Genomic DNA, 19,456 nt, shown 5'->3' with positions numbered 1-19,456 from the left:
GCCTCATTCGGCAATCCCAATTTGGGTTGCATTGCAGTACTAATTGTCATATAATACATTCATCACAGCCCTCCGGGCAACCCAGCACCCTTCTTGAATCTGGCCAGGCGGCTGGTACACTTTTAGATAGCAGCCAGACCCCACCTTTATGTAGATTAGACCTACAGTTTCTATATATTTCAGTCCATGCCCTCCGATCATTGTTGTCGCATCTTTGTCCATTTTCAATCCAGCACGCATGACTTCCCGTGCTGACGCTGAGCTCTCTGTTCATACTTGTGAGGTGTTACTGCACTCATGCTGAGGTTTGTAAGTCACACATTTTATTATAGCACGATCTGTTTAGACAGTCTTTGTTTTACACAGCTTTTTTTTCCAGACTTTCAATCGCTTCTTCGCATCTTTCTCGTTCAACGTCATGCCCACTTCAAGCACATACAAACATCATCGACATTGTCTCGTCTTTGTTTCCGACTGCGCATTCATATCCTCCGAGGCACCACACCATGACTGGCATGGTTTGGCACACTATTGTTGTCTCCCCCAAGGTCTTCGTCGGGCTGTAGTTCCATTGCATCACTTTGTCGTCTACCGTGCTCCTCAATTTGTGTGGGCAATACCCGCCTTGGTTATCAGTGTTGTCCTCGCAGTTATGTTCACCCAACTGTAAGGGATCTGCTCTGATCTTGAATCCTCGACCGACATATTTCATCAGGCCTTCTACTGTGTGCAGTGTACTCTTTCCTTCCAGATATAGACGTGGATTGATGAAACCCTTCTTCTCTGTCGTCCACCGCGGGTACAAGCACACGAGGGAGTCTGCTGTGATATAGTTCATCACCGAAGTCATGTGGAATTGGAGTATGGGCACGACTGCTGCGGTCCAGTGAGTGACAATGACATCCACTTTTTTCTCTCCTTTCTCGAGTTTGAAAATTTTGGCCATTGCGCTGTCGTTATATTCCTGCTTCAGCACTACATCACCTGCACCTGCATATCCCTCTTTCTCTTTCAAGTGCTTTAGGACCTCTTCCTCAAAAGCCTCTGTGACGTAGACATCCATGTCTCTTGCTCTCAATTCTTCAGCCTCGGGGCGTATCAGACTGAGAGCACTTGATCCTGAAACCACTGATCCAGTGTCTTCCATCATGGAAAGTAGACCGTCGACATCATCGACGAAGCTCCTGAACAACTTGACACGCCGTTTTGCAATATAGTCCTTGATTCCTTCTTTGTTTTCATTCCTAGTTTCTGCCAATGTAATGAGATCTGACAGTCCCAAATGCTCTAGGATAATCCTTTGGATTTCAGGACATAGTAAACTGATGTAGCCGTTTCCATGGTTCATGGTCAAGTCGCTTGTGAATGTCCTGGTTGAAGGACTTCAGTTGTCTATGTGCTCCTATTCCCTGAGTTTTAATTACAGCCGCTATTTGTCATTCGATCTCATTTCCTCATGGTAGATCATGGCCTCGCCACTTTCCTGCTCAGTTCAACACTTCCATACGAGCTGGTTGGCTGTCGAAGACAATCCCCGGTTCTCGTCTTTGGTGGCTGGCACTCTGTTTTTCACCCTTATTGTGAGCTGTCAGTATGGTGCAGTCGAGTCCTGATTTATTTCTCCTGGCTTGCAGAAGAATGATCGCCCTTCGTATACCCCACTGCTTCCATGACAATATCGTTGCTATCAAAATCATTGGACTGTGAAACATCTGTTTCAGAAACTCAATAATCAATGTGGCTCTCTTCCTCAGCATCGTCGGGAAGATGGCATATCTGCAGAGCGCGAGGAACACCACGATCAACATCACCATCTGCTGCATCAAACAAGGAATCCATGTTTTCAGGACTATAACACACACCACTGTGTTGATACCAAGGATTATGCTCCAGCAAAAAATGAATGAGCTGGCGCACACGACTCTTAGTTACCATCACGGGTCACAATGACTTGATTGTTTCTCTGGTAGGCACCTGCTTGTGACCAACAAAAATAACACACATTGCATCATGCAACTCATCAGGACTGGGCAGCAACAATATTCGCAATTCAGTGGAATCTTGCGCTCGCACGGCGACATTTCCTTTGTTATATCGCTGTGAGGCCTCCTCGGCAGTCCAATGGGATCCAGATGACGGTTTGTATGCATAATGGTGGACAATTTGAGATGCACGGGCTCGAGAAACCAACATCAGATCATAAACAGAGGCTTCCAAGAATGCTGAACGGATCAATGGTGGTAAACGTTCATGAGCGTAATATTGAAAGTTGGCTAGAGAATTGACAGGCTGCCGCGGTGACTTAGACACCAAAGCTGAGCGGCAAGTGCGACACAAGTATATGTCCGATTTAGCCCATAGATCTTGTAACCCCTTGGGATACAATATAGCTCGCTCATACAATTCAAAAGCATAGGTTTGCGGCAGAGTGTGCTCGGGTAGACAGTCATTGCGAAGTAAATGCAGCGGCACCTTCTGAATATCAACAAGCACCAATTCCGTTGCCGGAACATTGTGAGCACAACATGCACATGGACTCCTTCGGAGTGACGTCTGGCTCATTCGTTGTTGCCATTCAGCTATGATGCTTTTTTTGTCGTCAAAAGACAGCAGGATCGGAAAGGCACCATCGCAATCATCAGGAGCATCGTGGGTTACACAAGTTTGACGCCGCTGCTTGGCTTGAGGTGTCTCACCATCAGTCGTCACGATGTGTTTGGACCGAGTGGCTCGATTACGACTTGCTGGCTTAAAAAGAACTGAAAATGGGTCAGGCATCATCTCATGTGCGAAGTATCGCCGAGGCGTCTTCAAAAGCTGAAATACAACAAGATTGTTGACACACCGAGCGTCACACACATGGACTCTTAACAAGTCGCGTAAATGATCCTTACGATCAGAGGTCCGAATACTAACGAAGTGTGCACCAGCAATAGTAGCATAGTGACCACGACTCATGTAAGGAAAATTGTCGATGACGTGCCTCAGAGTAGGAGCAGTGACGGGCAAAAAAACGGCCAGCTGGATACTGATCACGAAAAGCTCATCAGACTCGAGAGACCTCATAAAACTCGAAAAACTTGCGTAAAACGCACGATGACACCATGAGTGAATCATCATCAAGAAGCTCCTGATCCGACACCACCAAAGAAACGGGAGGCACCAGGAAAGACGACGTCGACGAAACAACAGAGGACGAAGAAGCTGCAGCCATCGCAACTTATTAAGATGTTTATACAAGCGCGCAAGACGGTGACATCCTAATGGTAGAACAGGAGACCACAACCGAACGACGACAGGCGAAAAGGAGCTGACAAATCAATGACAGATCAGGATGCGAAAACCGGGCCGCCAAACCCGGTGAGATCGATATAAAGTTTACCATTGTAAAAAAAATCGTTATACCAGTCCCCTTAAGGGTCCTGGAATAATAGACACTGCAAGTACTAGTAATCGAACACGGTGAATGATTGTGCATCATGCAGAGCGATCATTGCAATCATATTATCTGAGTTCCCACAATCCCACTTGGACTTGCTAACTCAAACTCTTCATATAATTCAGAACAGATTCTCTTGCGCAGCCGCTGCCACGTAGATAGGCTCCCTAATTGCTAGTAGTACCGTAATGCCAGTGGTGCGGCAGGCACGCTCAGAGCGACATAATAATCCCAGCGCTTCTCCGCCGAGTCTGACTCCGCACTTCCGGGTCTTCTTTAAAGAAGGTACTATGAACTTGTGCACTTGCGTCAGGGCGCTCGCTACACATAGTAATCATACTACCTCGTGAAGTCCTCACTTTAGTACTACTGCCAGTGCATCTTGGGATTTACCAGCATGCATCATGGCTTTAATGTTACAAGTACATCATGATTAAGGGCTGCTAGTGGCGTCGACGCGAAATGTTTGGTAATCGGATCAGTTGGTTGGAAAATCCGAGTCATACGGTATCATTCAATACTCACAATCTCAGGGAACAGATTCTTACTTCGAGTTTCAGAAAGCTCTGAGTCCAGATTTTCTTCGCGAACTGACACGATACGATAACAGATCAGTAGACCAGAACACAGAAATCCACTGCATGTAGATGAATACTTAGTACTTCCAGCAGTGGAAATTTCCAGAATGACTGCTGGTGCAACTTCCTCATGCACTAATAACAACTGAACCTGTTCTATGTGCTGTTGTAGAGATGATAGTACTAGCTAGAAGTCTTATTGCTGTTTGGCCCACGGTGATTATTAATTGACGGTATTTGCCGTCCCTCCTGCCTGATGCGGAACCATTGTTATCACTTGTAATTTTGTTATCTCTTCTGGTAGCTTCCACGTAAACTGGGGACCATCTAGTAACCTCACAGTAACACAGGGAAGTTAATCCCGGTGCTCAGTGTCAAACATCCATATACCACAAGTTCCAACCATGCCTGCCCTCGTAGCTCCAGCAGACAATAGCCCTTACTTCACTCCTGTTATGCCTAGCCCAGGTAGGCACCATCAAATAAAGGGCTTCGCCAATGTACAAACATCCAAGTCGCCTGCACTGAAACTCATCCCCAATAAACCAACGGCATCAAAATTACCACCGCCAAGCAAGATTTCCAAAAAGCCATCAGTCAAAACCTCTCTCCCTGTGGAAGAGGAGGCGCAAGGGGAGAAACCAGTCGAAGTTGCCCTTGATGCTGTAGCAGATACAGTCATGATGCAATGTCCGTTCCAAGGACAAGTTTTCACCTCCAGTACGTGTGACAGAAGTAGACGCTTTGTCACGTTCTGATTGACCTTTGTGATCGAAGGGGTCGAGGACGTCTTGAGGTATCTAACTGAGCCGACTGCGGATAAAAGTCGTCAGGCAAGTCCTCGAGTCAATGATTCAGTGCCACATTGCTTACCAAATATTGCAGGAATTCCGTGGTGTGGGAGTAGAAGACTTTAAATCGATTGAACGTGTTGTAGGGGAGTCGGGCCGATTAGTGATGAAACCCAGGTGCGCTTATCACAATCTAACCCATTTTGAGTAGTGCTTGATTCGTCCAAGGCTTACTTACGACTATAACGAACTCACACTCAGCATCGACATGCCCACCGCTATCCACGAAGAGCCGTTCGATTGTCTTAAGGAACACCTGACTTTGGCCATCGCCAATATGCCATACAATCGCAGGGCAATCCGCCCTAGAATACATATGAATTACTCTCTTGAAGTCCCCAACAAAACCGTCACGCCGGATATGACTATCACTCTCACGCGCGTGGAGGGACCAACAGAGAATGTGGCTATATCTGGGCTTGGGGAGTGCGCGTTTTCGGAGGATGGGGCACACGTCTTTGACAAGATGGAGACGGAAATAGAGGCTCATCCAGAGGTCGACTTCGCAGTCATCGTCTTGATACACGAGTCTGCATCGTTCGCGTCCCCTCTTCCCGATTCTACTGCTTCCAAGATCCTGCCCACTAAAGATGCTGCCGCCGATTTCCAACCTCTCCCCATGAAAACCTTCATTCGCCAAAGATCCACCCCACGCCAGTTTAATCAGCCACTCACAGTGGCTGATCATAACTGGTGTCAGGTGGGCTCCGTGCAATACTTCGTTTGGGTTAAAGGAGCCAACGGCGCCCCCATCAACATTCGCGACAATAACCCCCTGCTCATGGCGCGTGGCGTAAGTTTTCATATCTATCTACCGCTTCTTTCGCTCATTTTACTTCACAGACGTTGGCACCCACACCAAACATGGGTGCCGTCACCACCATGCTGGAGGCGGGGCTGCGCCGGATGAGGGACTCGATGGTCAGCCTGACGCTGGAGATCGATAACGGCGCGGATTGCTCCGCGCTGCAAGCTGCTAACCCAACGCTACCCATCGAGTGGGACCTCGGCGTGTCGGGAATCTTAAGCGCGATGGACACCACCGCCTACCAGCGTTATTTGGCGTGGAGCGTGGGCGTCAAACGCTCCAACGACTCCCTGTATACTCCATCGGACGGGGATGACACTCAACAACCACCGGCGACTCGTCCTCGCACACGCTCCGTTGCATGCTCCGTTGCACGCCCCGTTGCGAGTACCTCCCAGCCTTCTCCTCGCAAGGCGAAGTCCAGAGGCAGAAGCATCGCTAAGCCGCGTAGAAAGGCAGGTGCCGCTTCTGGAAGCACTCGTTAAGAATCGCGTTGATCATTGTTGAAAAGGGTTCTAGTACGTACGATTTTGTTTTTCTGACTACACTATGCAACGTTTTGTGATTGAATCGTCTGTACCATAATCATGTACGATACTTCCGCAGTCTCGGCTTCTTCACGGACACTGGCTTACTCTTACCCCCACTCACGATAAACGTAGTTGTATTAGTATTAGTGTACGTGACTCGGATGTCACGGTTACCTCGATTTTCATCAGGCATACTGAGACTAATCGAACGTTTAAATTCGCATCCAGGCCGTCTTTCCATACGAACGTGTTAGAAATATTGTGACTGAGCTCAGTCTGGGCATTGTATTGCCCAAAAACATTATCGAGAACCTCGTCTCGTTGGCCTTGTGTGAAATATCAGGTTGGCCTAGGAGTATATCATTATAGACGGGATTACAAAGAGAAAGTAGGAAAAAAGACTAATACATAATTTGTACGAAGTCCATTGCACTACAGTCTAAACTAGTTACCAGTATCACCGTCAACTAAAAAAGCAACTGAGCGCTATTGTAGAATGAACTCTGAAATGAACTCTAACTTCGGACGAGGAAACGGAGAGACGGTCTTCTCGTATGAGCGGGTCATCTAGACGCGCGACATGCACTCACAAGAACAAACTCAAGTGCAGTCGAAGCATCTAGGCCATGAGTGGAGCTAAAAGTGCCGAGTCAACGCCAGAACAGCCTACCACGAGAAAAGGAAAGCATACTTGTCCCATGCGCCGATCATGCTTCTGCAAGATAGTGCTTCCGCAATGGAAACACGCTTCTTCTCTCCACCCGACACACCGTGAATCGCAGCATCACCAACGACAGTTTTTCGAGCGTGTTGAAGGCCGAAGATTCTGAGGAGAACGTCCAAGAATTCGGGATTGAATTGTTTCCTTGACTGATTGGTGAAGCGGGTCTGAGGCGTGCGAGTTTTGATGGCAAAGGATAATGTTTCCTCGACCATCAAGGTAGGGAAAGGACATCTAAGATTGAACGGGGAATAGGTTTTGGTTGCGTGCGGCCATGTACACCTTAGCACCACGACGTGCCAGGTGCTTCACAGTTGAGTAGCCGATACCTGCGCTACAAAGCAACTGTATGAATAGAATTTGGGTCATGAGTGACACTCACTGCTCTCCGCCTATAATAAGTATGACTTGACCTTGACTGGATTGTGTAGAGCGTCATCAAGATCCGGATCCTTGACGTCCCACAGATATGGTGGAACGGTAGACGAGGCTCCTAGTGGACCGCCGGGATTTTCGCCGGTCACAGAAAAGACCTCAGAGGCGGGGGCACTGAATCGTGAAGGGTTGTGAACGCCGTTGTTCTGGGATGTAGATGGGTTGTACTTGAAGCGTCAACAAGTTCACAGCAAGATCAACAGAGTGAAAAGTAAAGTGCTCACAGAATAAGGACCATACCCCCCGCCAATGTGACCACTAGCTACTCCCTGTGCGATAGCACCCCTACCTGATTGCATCTGGCTGCCTGCAGAACCAGACCTTGCTGGGGGTCGCGACTGATTATACGGGGCCTGCATAGATGAACCTTGCGGACTTTATGGTACGGCGTAATATTCCTGGGCGCTTGGAGGAGGCCGGCGTTATTGCTGGGGAACCATGGAGTTAAGAGGAAGAGCGACGACTCGGGAACAGGAAGAGGAAGATATTCGCAGGGTGACCTTGACCCACGGTGGCTTTGAGTCAACACTGTGGTTCTAAACCTGGACGAATTGACTTTCTCACGCTACACGCATGCCCAGCCAGGTCCAGCCTGCTTTGAAATTGTAACGCCACATGTCGACAATATTGCCGTGGTGATGATAGATCACAAATAATCAAACAAACATCACGTATATGGCCCAACAGTATCAACTACATGCTCATCCTACACACCGATCCACCACCTGTGTTTCCATCGAACGTGAAAAAGTTTGCTATCGGCGCTTCTCGAGTGGCGAGAGCTTTCAAAATATCCTGCGCCAAGATCCAACAACTGCGCATGTCGGCGAAAACTCATGCACAGCTGATGTGCTCATTGCACTGGAATATATACGTCATTTTTATCCCCAAACAGGTAACTTTAATAATGCGTACTCAATCAAATCCGGAGGAACTGAAGTCAGAACTTGTCGGTTAACGTCTGACGAAGCGAGGATAGAATTGGCTACCTGCCCTAGCTCAGAGGTTGCGTCAATGTCATCTGGAAGTTTGCCTTCATAGATATGTTGATACTACCAAAGGGCTAGCAGGTGCATATCAGGTCGTGCGTGTGGAACTAGAGCGTGATATTGATTCATACCTAGAATGATATGCACTACAGCGGGGTTGAGTTCCTTTGTCTGGCGTTTTGTCAGACCTATCCACCGAAGCTGCAAAGTCGTCGACAGCCGTGAGTAGGATGCAGTCGCTTTCACATTCTTTGGTGCTTCTTTGTGTGCCTGATCGGTCACTTTCCTCAATAATGTTAGACGACAAATGGAGTAAGATTGACAGCCAATGGAGACTAGCTGTCATCCAGAACAATGAATAGAGGCCACTCACGGAGAAATGTAATCATGCTTGAGCAGATCGCAAAAGACATAACCGAGCAAGCCAACCAAATGTAAGTACCACCAGCATAGAACGACTTCCCAAACTGCCGGCAGATGTCGTTGATCTTGATCTAAAAAGAGCAATTAAACTAACGAGTACACTGAGAATCGTTGAACTTACCAAGGCTTCGCGGTCCCAATCCTGTCACGCAAACCAAATCAACACTCATAATGAGGGCTTCTAAAGACCCCTGCTCTAGAAGCGTTGAATGTCTCAGGGCTTGCACTGTAACAAGTGGATTCAGTGCCTCTATTCGAGCCTTTGCGGCATCTACTCTCTATCAGAAAAAAACCGATAAATAGCCACAAAAAGTCTGCGAGGGTTGAAATTTGTAGTACCTTTTCCCCCACATCCTCATCTCTGAAAAAGAAGCCAGCTCCCAAGTCCTCCTCCTTAACTTCTTCTGAGTCGTAGATGACAAGTTTCCCTATCCCTGCCAAAACGATGTTTTTGATTGCTTCTGTCGCGGTACCCCGCAGTCGGATAACCAAGATGGTGGCATTGCACATTCTACCAATGGCCAGTTTAGTACTCGTCATGTCTGCTCATTGTGTAGCAGACGATCGTGCACTCACCGTTGCTGAGCTTCAAGGCCCCATAATCGTATCTGACGGTCATAAACAGCTGCTTCATCTGCGTAACCATCAAGGTTCAATCAACAATGCACCAAAAGAAGACGCGTCTCCTGTCAGCGTATGGAGCCAATCTGCAGGGATTGTCCAACCTTCCGTGATCTGCACTGGGTCGCCTTTGCTCCTTCCTTCATAATGTGTGTCCATGACGAATTGGCACGACAACGTATAAGTAGGTCGATATGAATCACGTCCAAATGACTGGCATAGAAATTGAACGTGGGTCAATGATTTCAAAGGCCAAAACCACTTTGCGAGTCACAGGGTGGTCACGCCAGGCCAAACATGGAACTCCCCTGTTCTCAAGCAATCCAACAAAAATACAGTCAGGATTCAGTCAAATCAAAATAATACCTTGATATTCGAGGTCGGGTGTCGATAGACCATTGAAATCGCCACTCGATGTGCCGTCACGATTATCGTCGAAACTGGGATACATAGCAATGAGCTCCGCAAACTTCACACGTATGAAATCTGATGACCGCAACTCACAGATAATTTCTCTCGATTTCGGACAGAATAGATAGGAAGTCCCCTAAGAAGCGTGTCAGAGAGATAGTGGTACGGCGATAAGCGCGTGAAACGCACACAGGAATGCATGAGCACGGGCAGCGGATACCGGAGCGGTCTCCGCCTTCCGAACAGCATCTAACAAGGTGGATGCGACGAATCGCACTTTGTGCACCTATGTGGCACAGAGGTGTTACTTGATAAGTGCAAAATCAATGGGGATGATTCTCACCAGCGAAGGACCATTAGTAGCGTGGCGATTGGGATGATTAGATGATGATTGACCAACGACATGCTTTGGGCAAGCGCACCGTGACTGTGACCATGGGAAGTCCAACGTGTACGGTCCTGACGGACTTTGAAAACTAACGCATTGGCGATGTAAAAAATCGCCGGCCCGACGCGTTAGTTTTCAAAGTCCGTCAGGACCGTAATACTGTCAGCAACAAAGGGCACGACTCCAACCAACCATTCATCCCCCCAAAGCGTGGCCGTGGGCATCCGAAATGTTCCAAGAACCAGCCTGGCGCGAAAAATGTTGGACGGCCCTACAAAATGGGCAACCAGCCCACGCTAGGAACACAAAGGATAAAGGTACATGCGGTCCATCATCTTCAGCATCTGTGCTCCCATTTTCGGCTGACTCGATTTATTTGCTAGATGTTGCCTCAGCAGGGGCAAGTGCTTCTCTGGCACCAACTCCTAGCACTACTGTGTGAGTTTTTATTTCGTGTTTCAGTATTCTCGACTGATATCTAATAAACTTCAGTGCACCTTGTTCTCCCAAACGGTCCAGCGAATGGCTGCCGTCTCCTCCCGAGTCTCCTTCCTGCCTACAATCCCCCAAACTGGCAACTAATCCTCCTGTTCCATCTGCCGATGATTTGCGCAGCACGAGCGTCATGACTATTGTCCCATCTCCTATCCACGAGTCACTGGAAGAGCTGCACTCCCATCCAGCCTACTGCCACTGCCTTCCCTCGCTGCCAGCTTGCTTGACGCACAATCTGACCCAATGAGCGCCTCACCAACCTAATCCAGACACGGATATGAATGCTGAATTTGTTCTCAACGCCATAGAACTTCTGCAGGCCATATCCCTGGGCGTTATCCTGGCAGATCCTGCTTCGAACAAGAAAGACCCCCTCCCTACTCTGCTGCAAATTGCAGGTCACTCGTCGAATCGCTCCCTTATCATCTCAGCTTTTGGCACAACTTTTGTCTAACATACAACACACACGTCGCCTGGACTCAAACTCGCCAGCGCTCGTTGCCTCCATACGTTACTTACCTCTATTTGTCGATCGAGCATTGGTAGAAGCTTCATTGAACTACCTATATGCCCATCTTTCGCACCCACCAATGGTAAAGGCTTTTCTGCATCATCCTCTCATGCCAAGCACTCTTCGCGTGTTTGTTAGCTTTCTTCTATCTGAACAAGTAGAAGAGACCGTAAACGTGGATATTAGTGCAGTCTCTCGCGCTATCCCAGCAACAACGGCCGTGATCCCCGTCCATGACCTTACCGTGACCAAAGAGGAGCTTGAGACCCTGGTTTCCATGCCTGAACCCCAGCCCTGTTATGAGTGGTGAGTACACGTTATGCAGGTTGTATTATGATACGATAAAGTCATTTTTGCAGGATGAAAATCATGTTCATTGCAACACCAGATGGAGAGCTCACTCAAGTCGATTTTTGGACTCTTTACAAAGATGCCTTTACACCTTCAAGTTCGCGGACCGCCATCCCGTCCTGGTCGCATCAGACGTGATCAAAAATGTTAATGTCGTTTTTCCTCAGGCTCAGGCGATGGTCATTCCTGGGCCACCACAGCGCTTTGCCGTGCGTGGTGTGGACAGGCGTAAAAATACGGAAGCTGCTCCTCGTTTCAAGTGCTTGTGGGAGCGCTCCCAGTGTTCAGCTTCGCCATTCGAGGCCCCCGGAGAGTTGTACGACCACCTCCTTCAACATTTGAAATCGTCCGAGAACCCCGAGCCACCATGTCTCTGGGCCACATGTCCATTGCCATCGACATCAAAACAACGACTACGACCTCATCTCCTCACCCATCTCTCAAGCTCCCAACCACCCGCAAAACATCCTTCTCAAGATGATACAATTACTATTACCGCCAATGGAGAATCGTACCCCTTCACAGACCCCACAAAGCGACAGCCCCCTCCTCTAAGGCAAACGAACATATCCTACACCCGGCCTGTCGCTGATCCTCCTTCGGCTGCACTTACCGCGTTGGTCATCATCCGTATTCTCTTCCGCTCATCATTCGTCGCTACCTCGGAGACTGCCCTCCGTGTGGACAGGCGAACACTTTGAGTTCCCTGGTGCTGTAGAAGACGACGAGGGCGACGATGTGGTGGAAGACATTGGGGGCGAGCTGGAGGGCGAACGGAGGGGTCGACGGGCGTTTGTGGGCGTTAAGATGATGGAGGACGTGAGGATGAAAGACGAGGCGTTGATGAGGTGGATGGTTGAAATGGTTTATGCGGCGTGTGATGGCCCGGGGCTGTTTAGGTCGTAGTGTATGGGGTGCTTACCCTGTGACTTGTCTCGATCAAAAAATATGAACGTCCGTCATTAGCTGCGCATCACCTCCACCGACACTTAGCATACCACCACTGTATATAAGCAACGCGGGAGACCACAACTGTCTTTTTGCCATTGTACAGGTATTCATAAATGCACCGCGAAGCTCCTGGCCCATCAGCTCAAGATATGTAACTAAAGTTGTCAATAAACTATTCCAGGCAAGCTTATGTAGTAAGCTGCTTCTTTCCCTCCTCGAATTAATTTTATATCATTTATTTAATTTTCGAATGTGCCATGGTCACAGTCACGAGTTCTATTTTTTAGCATACGGCTCTCGCCGTGCTGTTTACCATGTTCGATAGTTATTATCATACAATGACTGAGAGTCATAAGCACGTCACTGGCTCACAAAAAAAATATGCAACACGCCTTCTCGCTCGACTGACAGACAGATACCAAGTTGCTGCGCGTGCCACCAGACCAGTTATCGAACCTTTGTGTAACTCAGGTATGGCTTTTATATCTATTCTTTCCTGTCCAAGGTCTTCATAATCATACCCTGTGACAGGCTACTCGAGCATAGCGTAGAAACTGGTAGGGTGCGACGCGTTTATCTAAACCACATCCGCTAACCTTTCTCAACCAGCTCGTTCAAGTTCATCGTCTTCCCGACTACATGGCAGATGTTCGAATCAAGTTCAGATCCGCCATGTACGTACTCAGGCTATCCCTCACACTATGAGCCGACCTCTCGTTGACCTCAAATATCAGCTGTCATTTTTTCCTTCTGCCAACTCCATTAGCCCTTGCTCGATTTTATTGAATGCACCAGTTGGCAACCCTCGAATCAGGCTAGATTTCGGCCCTAATCAACGTCATGTTTACTCATGCACCGCCATTCGTTTTTTTGAAGTGAGTACTACTTTTTTTTTCAGCATACTTCGAGCCTGAGCGCTTTTGGATCCAACTTCAAGGTTAGGCGGTACGCTAGTTGTAGTACCAGGCTTTCAAGTTCATCGACGCCAAATTTGGAGGGGTGCCACGACTCAAATTATAGTTGGACCCCCCATCGCATCCTTATTGGGCACTGCCCTATATGTACTCAACACTTAGCGAGGGCATATATATACCAACAGTTCCGAGGTGGGTTTTCTTGTCTGTCTTCTCCCTAGTTCTCTTCACCGTCCTTCATCGTTACCATCGCTCATTGTTAATTATCTTATCACTCATTGCTCTTTCTTTCTTTTAGCCTCGCCTCGCCTCCACGCCTTACTTTGATGACTGAGTCAGAGCTCGACAGTCGCCATCAGACCCATGCTCTCGCACTTGCAGACCAGTCTGGGGCAGTTCCTACCTCTGCAGAAGCAAGGTCCAAGCGTCGCATCGCCGTGTTAGAAGAGGAACTAGAAATGATGAAGCAAGACAGAGGAACTAAGCAAAGGTTCGTCAGTTACTACCTCGCTTACTGTCAGTTGTAACATCGTTCTCATGGCTTTTCATAGAAAGACGACCTACTACGTGGCTCAAGGCAGGGCAATCCGGCGCATGGTCGCTCTTTATACCAACTTGGATGATTTGATCGCCAAAAATGATCGCAGGTACGAGGAGCAAGAACTTGAACTTGACAGTACCGGAGAGTAGGTGATCTCTTCTTATTCTATGGCGCTTTTAACTCTGCCATTCAGACAGGATCGTTTACAACGTGGCTATATCTTACTCGCACAAGTCTTGCCGTGGCTGCACGAGAAGTTCGCCGAACTCGACATTGATGACTGCAAAGACATGAAGAAAAAGGCAAGTGATTTCAATTATGAAGCTTTTCGTGCTGTACATTGACAACCTTATAGCTTAAAAGAGGAGCAGATGCCGCCCGTGGCAATGACACCTCCACTCTCAAGGATCTAGTCGCTGCCTGGCTCAATGAAGGCTTCCACCCATCTCGTTTACTTAGCTCTGACGACAAGCAGTCGCGCGGCTTCATACATGACGTTTGTGGGAAGCTGCTGTGCCCTGCTGAATGGGACTGGGGTGATGACAAGTGAGTAATAGACTTCTTTGACTATTACACGACGCTGATCCTGAGGTAGGGTGAAGGCTGGCATTCGTGACAGAATGTCAGACTATATCGTGTCAGAAAATTCTTGGCCTCTCTTTTTGTATGAAGGCTACAAAGTTAATGCTGACAACCTCGAGCAAGGCCTCTTTAAATCCAAAATTTTAGTTCAGGTCAGTTAGCCCACTGTCTTAGTGTATAGTCATACTCATTGCTATGAATGCAGGCTTTCAAAGCCATATTTACATCTCCATCTTCCGCAAAAGAAGCTGATGGAGATGGCAATGGAGCTGACGTCCTAGAGAATCACCGGCGTGCCCGACGACAATTAACCCACGTCAAGGTCAAAACCTGTGTGGCCTCTATCATCGGCATGCGTAAAGTCACCCCTCGCTCTCTAGCATATATAGTCTGTCAGGTAGGTAAGCTTGAATAGCTGCAGCCTGCGGCTCACATATATTGTCACAGGTTTGCTTCGCCCTGTCCAGCGTCTCATCTTGGCGTACGGTGGATGGCGACTTCGACTACGAAGCATTCTGGAATCACGTGGTGGACTTTTTTGAGGACGTCCCTGGCCCCGTCACCCAACGTAGGGTGAACGACCTTCTTGAATGGTGGACCAGGTACGGACTGTGTTCTAGCCTATAATTCATATGTCTGACGTTTGCTGTATAGGAAAGTTTTTGGAAAAAGCCATCGCGAGGACCTGACGCCAGAAGTGGTATCCCGGATGTCTGTTACAACACTTGCCGGGCAGAGGAGGGCGCTGGAGGATGCCGCATTCGACTCAGACTAACTAGACGTTTCATTACCTTCCATCACACTTATGCTTTACCGATCACTGATGGTCAATAGGGACTGTTCAATTTAATGCACAATTGATTTCAGTGGTAGCCGTATAGATATTGTTTAATATACCGCCTACTGTGAAATTCATTTTTCTCGTTAATCCGGCCATATCTGGGGAACACCCTGAATGTAACTAATTGTGTTCACGAGTGCCATGAGAGAAATTATATTTCATAGCTGCAGTGAGAAAGACAGGTTGCCTGTGTGCGGTATCCATAGCGAAAATTTGTCGAAACAGAATGGCTGTGGAGGGGAAAGTCGTCACTAGTCTCGGACCGATGGGTATTAACCGACAGTGTCCAACATGAGCCGCCATATTCAGTATGAGATACGATGGTTATACTACCCCTGATCCTGGAAATTATATTTTGCAACTGAAGTAACAAAAATAGGTTGCATGCGTGCGGCATCCATAGCGAAATTTTGTCGAAAGAATATGTCCGTGGAGGGGGAAGTCATCCCCAGTCTCGGACCAATGAGTATTGACTGACAGGGTCCGACGTGAGGGGTACATTCGATATAAAATAGAACGGTTATGCCATCCCAGATTCTTTGGATCTTAAGTGCCTTGTGGAGCGAAGGAATAACTGTTGCACTCACTGTTTGTCTTCGCGAAACCTGATCAATGGGCTCTGCAAAGGCAATTTTAGAACCATGGCACTTAACCTTCGCTGCTTCCAGCTATTACTGGCAGAAGGCTTTTTCTGTCACATCTGGAACACAGTAATAAGTTGGCACCTAAGAGCTTTGAGCTCATATCTGTCAAGTGTCTTTCTTCTGCAATATGTTCGACCATTGATCAGACACCGTGAACCTTGAATTGTTTATCAACCTTAGCAAAAGAACTGTATCTGTTCATCCCTAGAATTTTATTCAACGATTGTCGTATTGCTTGAGAGTTATTTTCCTATGTCAACGCCAGCCACAGCGCCCCAACTCACCTTTTGCATTGGAGCTTTGCCTTGCCTGACATTTACGAGCGGATAGAGCGGGGTGGCAATATTGTTTCCAACACGGCATTTCGCCAATATCTGGCTCAATTTAGCACTCCAGTCCAACAGTTGACAAGTATTTAACCACCCCATGACCGCGTGAATCAGATGTCACAGGCAACATCATCTACCACTTCAAGCATTGTAAGTTGAATGCAATCTCGAAGGTAGTACCGGAAACAAACAGTGGGCCAATCACTTTGACGATGGTATCAAGATGAAGTGGTAGCAGTGCTTTGTGTGAAGGATATGATCGATGTCTTTGTTACCCTAGGCAAGTGTCTCCCAGGTAGGAATCAAGTGCCTTGTGTGCAACAAAGTAGACAGGCTGGTGAATTTAAACTCGCATCTTCTCATCACACAGTTAAACGTCAAGGACATCAATTTACAACCAGTGTGAAGAGTTTCCAGCTTTTAGCATCCGTCATCTTATCTTACTAATATTTGAATGACTGAAGTACCGTTTATCAATCATAGCTGGCAATTTTTGTGCTAGCGCTGACAAATCGGGACTACAGTATACTTCCTTCCACTCCGTGTTATATTTCCCTTGCATGAACTTCCACGCAGAAGGCAGTGTCTTGAGCATACCAAGACTTGGTTAGTACTTCCTTCCACTCCGTTTTATATTTCCCTTGCATGAACTTCCACGCGGAAGGCAGTGTCTTGAGCATACCAAGACTTGGTTAGTTGCCTTCAAAACGCGTCCTTCCTACATAAAGTCAGATATCTCTATGTAGACCCCCCCTCCACATTTGTGGGAATTGTTGTGATTGTTATTAATACATAGTCTAATATGATATTTTAATATCATCATCGGTTCACTGATGAACGCGTAGCAGCATCATAGCATCATGTGCAGTGGATGCCATAGCCAGCAAGCCGCCTACTGTTATTAAGGGATCAAGTGCCAGCATGCTATGGCTCATAGACAGCATCATCACCCTCTACTTGAAATTTTCAAACATGGATATGAAACTCGGACTAAAGAGAAACAGATTTCCCAACGTCTTGTTCTGGAACATGGACAAAAACGGGTCAGGGTCAAACGGCAAAGGTCGTATAATGTGAGTGGTACAGCTATTTAGATATTTAATGGCTCATAGATATCATAAGCTCATGCTTGACTCTGCCTGCAAACATTTCCGAAACATTTCGAGAGATGTGGTCATATTTCAGACCAGTCAACTCGATGTTTGCGATGGCTACTACGTGGATATCACGGCTGAGATATGGTTCGATGTCATTGACTTGCTTAATGTCGTTGAAGTGGCTCGGCGCGCGGAAATGACGTTGCCCGTCCCACTGCCGCTTGATGCTTCGGCTATTTCATTGCCTGACAATCAATCGGCGCTAAGTCAGGTTAACGAACAGGACAGCTTGTACGCATCCAAAATATTCTACAAGTGTTTCCAGTACTGAAGTTGAGACCACGTAGCAGGAACGATGACAAAGTCACAATCATACTTGTTTTTCCATCTGGCGAGATCCAGACTGCTAAAATCCCGAGGAAGATGAAGGTGGACGAACTTATTGCTGACGCTAGTCAGAAATTGGGACATCATCCCATTGGTGTCAGGGCAGTCTTGAGTAGGGTTTCCGAACAGCGCTTGGATCGGGTAACGATGCTAGGAACCTAGTGGGTCGGATCGTACCATGTCAAGGATGGTGACTGCGTCAATTTTGAAGTCTGTGATGATGAGTTGCGCTGTAAAAAAACCAGTCATTTATCTATACTCGCCCTCCGACATCGATATTTCCGTCAAGCTTTCCCTCATTCCTGGGTGAAGCCTCTCTGTCATCCATCCTGTTGTTGCCATAGAAGAGCATGGACAACGTTTAGAATGGAATGTCCGCACCCATCAACATGGGGAGTCTGACTGAACATTATTCGGGTGTTAGATGTGTCGTACTTGTTCTTGGAGGCGCAGTAGGTCCCCTGATGATACAGAAATCGCACTTCTAACCTGTATTCCTCTTTGCAGGATAAATTTGCAAGCATCTCCCCGGTCACCAGCATCCCAACCGCAACCAGTGGATACATTCAATTCAATATCCAGCAGTCTCAATGATATGGATTCAATTGTCATTCCAGTGGACAAAGTAACAGTTTACCCCGACAAATCACTCAAGGTTTTGGGACTTCACACCGAAGCTAGAACATCATTCATAACGTGCGTACATATGCGCTACTACTTCGGGCTGTCAAATCGTAAACACGTCGCTAAAACTGCCGTGGTAGCTACTGGCTACCATATATCTTCAAGCACGAATATATTGCCCTCCGACCTGTTCCTCAAGCGGCATACGAACGCGCTGCTTCTTTATGCATCTCTCCGCAGCCTGACGTCGTGACTCGCGTATGCATGTTGTTCAAAGGTATCTGTAAGGAGCACTTAGCAAATTGGGCTAATGCACAGATGCAAGCCGAGAAAAACGTTGCTTGGTGGGTGGATGTGGTTGGAGTTGATCCTGCAAGAGCTGGTGACGTGACTTTGTTGAGGGTGTTAGAATGGGGCGGGATGGATATTCTCATTTGATATTCTATCAGATCACTCAATTTGTATAGGTGCTATCGTGTTCTGTTTTGATCTGATCTGTTCTGCATCCGACAGTCGTGCGGAGAATATGCCCGCAGCTGAAAAGCTGAGGTTAATGCTAAAGCGTTGAAGATGTGCACATCTAGTAAATGGTCGTGAAATCAGATTCTGTCCGATTAGAATTCCAATTTTTCAAAATATTGTTGTCAATGAGTTGACCATAACCGGTCCACGTCATCCTCAGCCGTCCCTCGGACCCTAAACCTGATTTCAAAGGCCGCGTCGACGGTTATGTAATTTATCATGTGAACCTTTGCATCGCGAAGTGCCGTTCTCCGCGAGATTTGAAACAATCCTACTAGCTCCGCTCGTTCTACGACTGTTCTGGCAACCTGCTCGCACTGTTACTGTCGCTCATCGCGCCTCATCTGGTGGCTACTCCTACTTATTCTGATTGCTAAAGACACATTCTCATGCAATAGATGCTTCATATATATATTCACTACCTCCTGGGACTGTAATTAATCTCGGACTGCAAACCTCGCCCAAAGGACCGT

The 19,456-nt window shown here is 47.5% G+C and overlaps 10 protein-coding genes across 10 annotated transcripts; 5 read left to right on the top strand and 5 right to left on the bottom strand.

The window, feature by feature from the left end:
• Positions 1–427: 427 nt before the first annotated feature.
• F5891DRAFT_985289 (uncharacterized protein) lies at positions 428–1,348 on the bottom strand (the record flags this gene model as incomplete). The annotated part of the gene is made up of 1 exon (XM_041377566.1): positions 428–1,348. One exon carries the CDS (start codon positions 1,346–1,348, stop codon positions 428–430), a length of 921 nt encoding a protein of 306 aa, XP_041219751.1.
• Positions 1,349–1,941: 593 nt separating this feature from the next.
• Positions 1,942–3,214, bottom strand: F5891DRAFT_1195587 (uncharacterized protein; the record flags this gene model as incomplete). The annotated part of the gene is made up of 2 exons (XM_041368151.1): positions 1,942–3,028; positions 3,096–3,214. The coding sequence occupies 2 exons, from the start codon at positions 3,212–3,214 to the stop codon at positions 1,942–1,944; spliced, it is 1,206 nt and encodes a 401-aa protein (XP_041219750.1).
• A 1,207-nt stretch (positions 3,215–4,421) lies between these two features.
• On the top strand, positions 4,422–6,161 carry F5891DRAFT_1195586 (uncharacterized protein; the record flags this gene model as incomplete). The annotated part of the gene is made up of 5 exons (XM_041368150.1): positions 4,422–4,737; positions 4,795–4,862; positions 4,903–4,985; positions 5,037–5,661; positions 5,712–6,161. The coding sequence occupies 5 exons, from the start codon at positions 4,422–4,424 to the stop codon at positions 6,159–6,161; spliced, it is 1,542 nt and encodes a 513-aa protein (XP_041219749.1).
• Positions 6,162–6,895: 734 nt separating this feature from the next.
• On the bottom strand, positions 6,896–7,154 carry F5891DRAFT_1256410 (uncharacterized protein; the record flags this gene model as incomplete). Its single annotated transcript, XM_041370021.1, has 1 exon — positions 6,896–7,154. A coding segment is annotated over exon 1 (247 nt), but the record flags the coding sequence as incomplete, so codon positions are not given.
• Positions 7,155–7,506: 352 nt separating this feature from the next.
• F5891DRAFT_1063648 (uncharacterized protein) lies at positions 7,507–7,977 on the bottom strand. The gene is given in 2 exon segments (XM_041363012.1): positions 7,507–7,945; positions 7,956–7,977. The coding sequence occupies 1 exon segment, from the start codon at positions 7,719–7,721 to the stop codon at positions 7,548–7,550; it is 174 nt and encodes a 57-aa protein (XP_041219747.1). The 5' UTR covers positions 7,722–7,945; positions 7,956–7,977; the 3' UTR covers positions 7,507–7,547.
• F5891DRAFT_1063645 (uncharacterized protein) lies at positions 7,959–9,626 on the bottom strand. The gene is made up of 10 exons (XM_041363011.1): positions 9,500–9,626; positions 9,351–9,408; positions 9,114–9,285; positions 8,924–9,052; positions 8,768–8,845; positions 8,725–8,741; positions 8,483–8,637; positions 8,278–8,395; positions 8,178–8,223; positions 7,959–8,157 (listed from the first exon to the last, which is right to left on the bottom strand). The coding sequence occupies exons 1-10, from the start codon at positions 9,552–9,554 to the stop codon at positions 8,056–8,058; spliced, it is 930 nt and encodes a 309-aa protein (XP_041219746.1). The 5' UTR covers positions 9,555–9,626; the 3' UTR covers positions 7,959–8,055.
• Positions 9,627–10,472: 846 nt separating this feature from the next.
• On the top strand, positions 10,473–12,457 carry F5891DRAFT_1256403 (uncharacterized protein; the record flags this gene model as incomplete). Its single annotated transcript, XM_041370020.1, has 6 exons — positions 10,473–10,511; positions 10,578–10,632; positions 10,959–11,087; positions 11,359–11,471; positions 11,719–12,181; positions 12,240–12,457. The coding sequence occupies 6 exons, from the start codon at positions 10,473–10,475 to the stop codon at positions 12,455–12,457; spliced, it is 1,017 nt and encodes a 338-aa protein (XP_041219745.1).
• A 1,285-nt stretch (positions 12,458–13,742) lies between these two features.
• Positions 13,743–15,314, top strand: F5891DRAFT_961950 (uncharacterized protein; the record flags this gene model as incomplete). The annotated part of the gene is made up of 8 exons (XM_041375860.1): positions 13,743–13,906; positions 13,968–14,102; positions 14,151–14,292; positions 14,313–14,503; positions 14,553–14,691; positions 14,745–14,873; positions 14,987–15,141; positions 15,194–15,314. 8 exons carry the CDS (start codon positions 13,743–13,745, stop codon positions 15,312–15,314), a joined length of 1,176 nt encoding a protein of 391 aa, XP_041219744.1.
• A 1,934-nt stretch (positions 15,315–17,248) lies between these two features.
• On the top strand, positions 17,249–18,188 carry F5891DRAFT_734363 (uncharacterized protein). The gene is made up of 3 exons (XM_041373017.1): positions 17,249–17,426; positions 17,476–17,741; positions 17,798–18,188. Exons 1-3 carry the CDS (start codon positions 17,280–17,282, stop codon positions 17,997–17,999), a joined length of 615 nt encoding a protein of 204 aa, XP_041219743.1. The 5' UTR covers positions 17,249–17,279; the 3' UTR covers positions 18,000–18,188.
• On the top strand, positions 18,186–19,036 carry F5891DRAFT_1176180 (uncharacterized protein). Its single transcript, XM_041365754.1, has 4 exons — positions 18,186–18,289; positions 18,345–18,361; positions 18,400–18,533; positions 18,602–19,036. The coding sequence occupies exons 3-4, from the start codon at positions 18,433–18,435 to the stop codon at positions 18,897–18,899; spliced, it is 399 nt and encodes a 132-aa protein (XP_041219742.1). The 5' UTR covers positions 18,186–18,289; positions 18,345–18,361; positions 18,400–18,432; the 3' UTR covers positions 18,900–19,036.
• The last annotated feature ends 420 nt before the right edge of the window (positions 19,037–19,456 follow it).

This window comes from Suillus fuscotomentosus, assembly GCF_016647785.1.
Source record: "Suillus fuscotomentosus strain FC203 chromosome Unknown F5891scaffold_84, whole genome shotgun sequence".
Classification (NCBI taxonomy): Eukaryota; Fungi; Basidiomycota; class Agaricomycetes; order Boletales; family Suillaceae; genus Suillus; species Suillus fuscotomentosus.
This window is presented reverse-complemented; position numbering and strand designations above follow the sequence as displayed.

Coding starts and splice junctions, on each gene's coding strand:
- F5891DRAFT_1063648 (XM_041363012.1), bottom strand. CDS start 7,721: ATGCAGGCCCCGTATAATCAGTCGCGACCCCCAGCAAGGTCTGGTTCT.
- F5891DRAFT_1063645 (XM_041363011.1), bottom strand. CDS start 9,554: ATGGACACACATTATGAAGGAAGGAGCAAAGGCGACCCAGTGCAGATC. Junction 9,409..9,499: donor CCCAGTGCAGATCACGGAAG/GTTGGACAATCC, acceptor ATGGTTACGCAG/ATGAAGCAGCTGTTTATGAC. Junction 8,396..8,482: donor TGTAGTGCATATCATTCTAG/GTATGAATCAAT, acceptor ATATCTATGAAG/GCAAACTTCCAGATGACATT.
- F5891DRAFT_734363 (XM_041373017.1), top strand. CDS start 17,280: ATGGCTCATAGACAGCATCATCACCCTCTACTTGAAATTTTCAAACAT. Junction 17,427..17,475: donor AACGGCAAAGGTCGTATAAT/GTGAGTGGTACA, acceptor AGATATCATAAG/CTCATGCTTGACTCTGCCTG. Junction 17,742..17,797: donor GTTAACGAACAGGACAGCTT/GTACGCATCCAA, acceptor GAGACCACGTAG/CAGGAACGATGACAAAGTCA.
- F5891DRAFT_1176180 (XM_041365754.1), top strand. CDS start 18,433: ATGGATTCAATTGTCATTCCAGTGGACAAAGTAACAGTTTACCCCGAC. Junction 18,534..18,601: donor GCTAGAACATCATTCATAAC/GTGCGTACATAT, acceptor CTGCCGTGGTAG/CTACTGGCTACCATATATCT.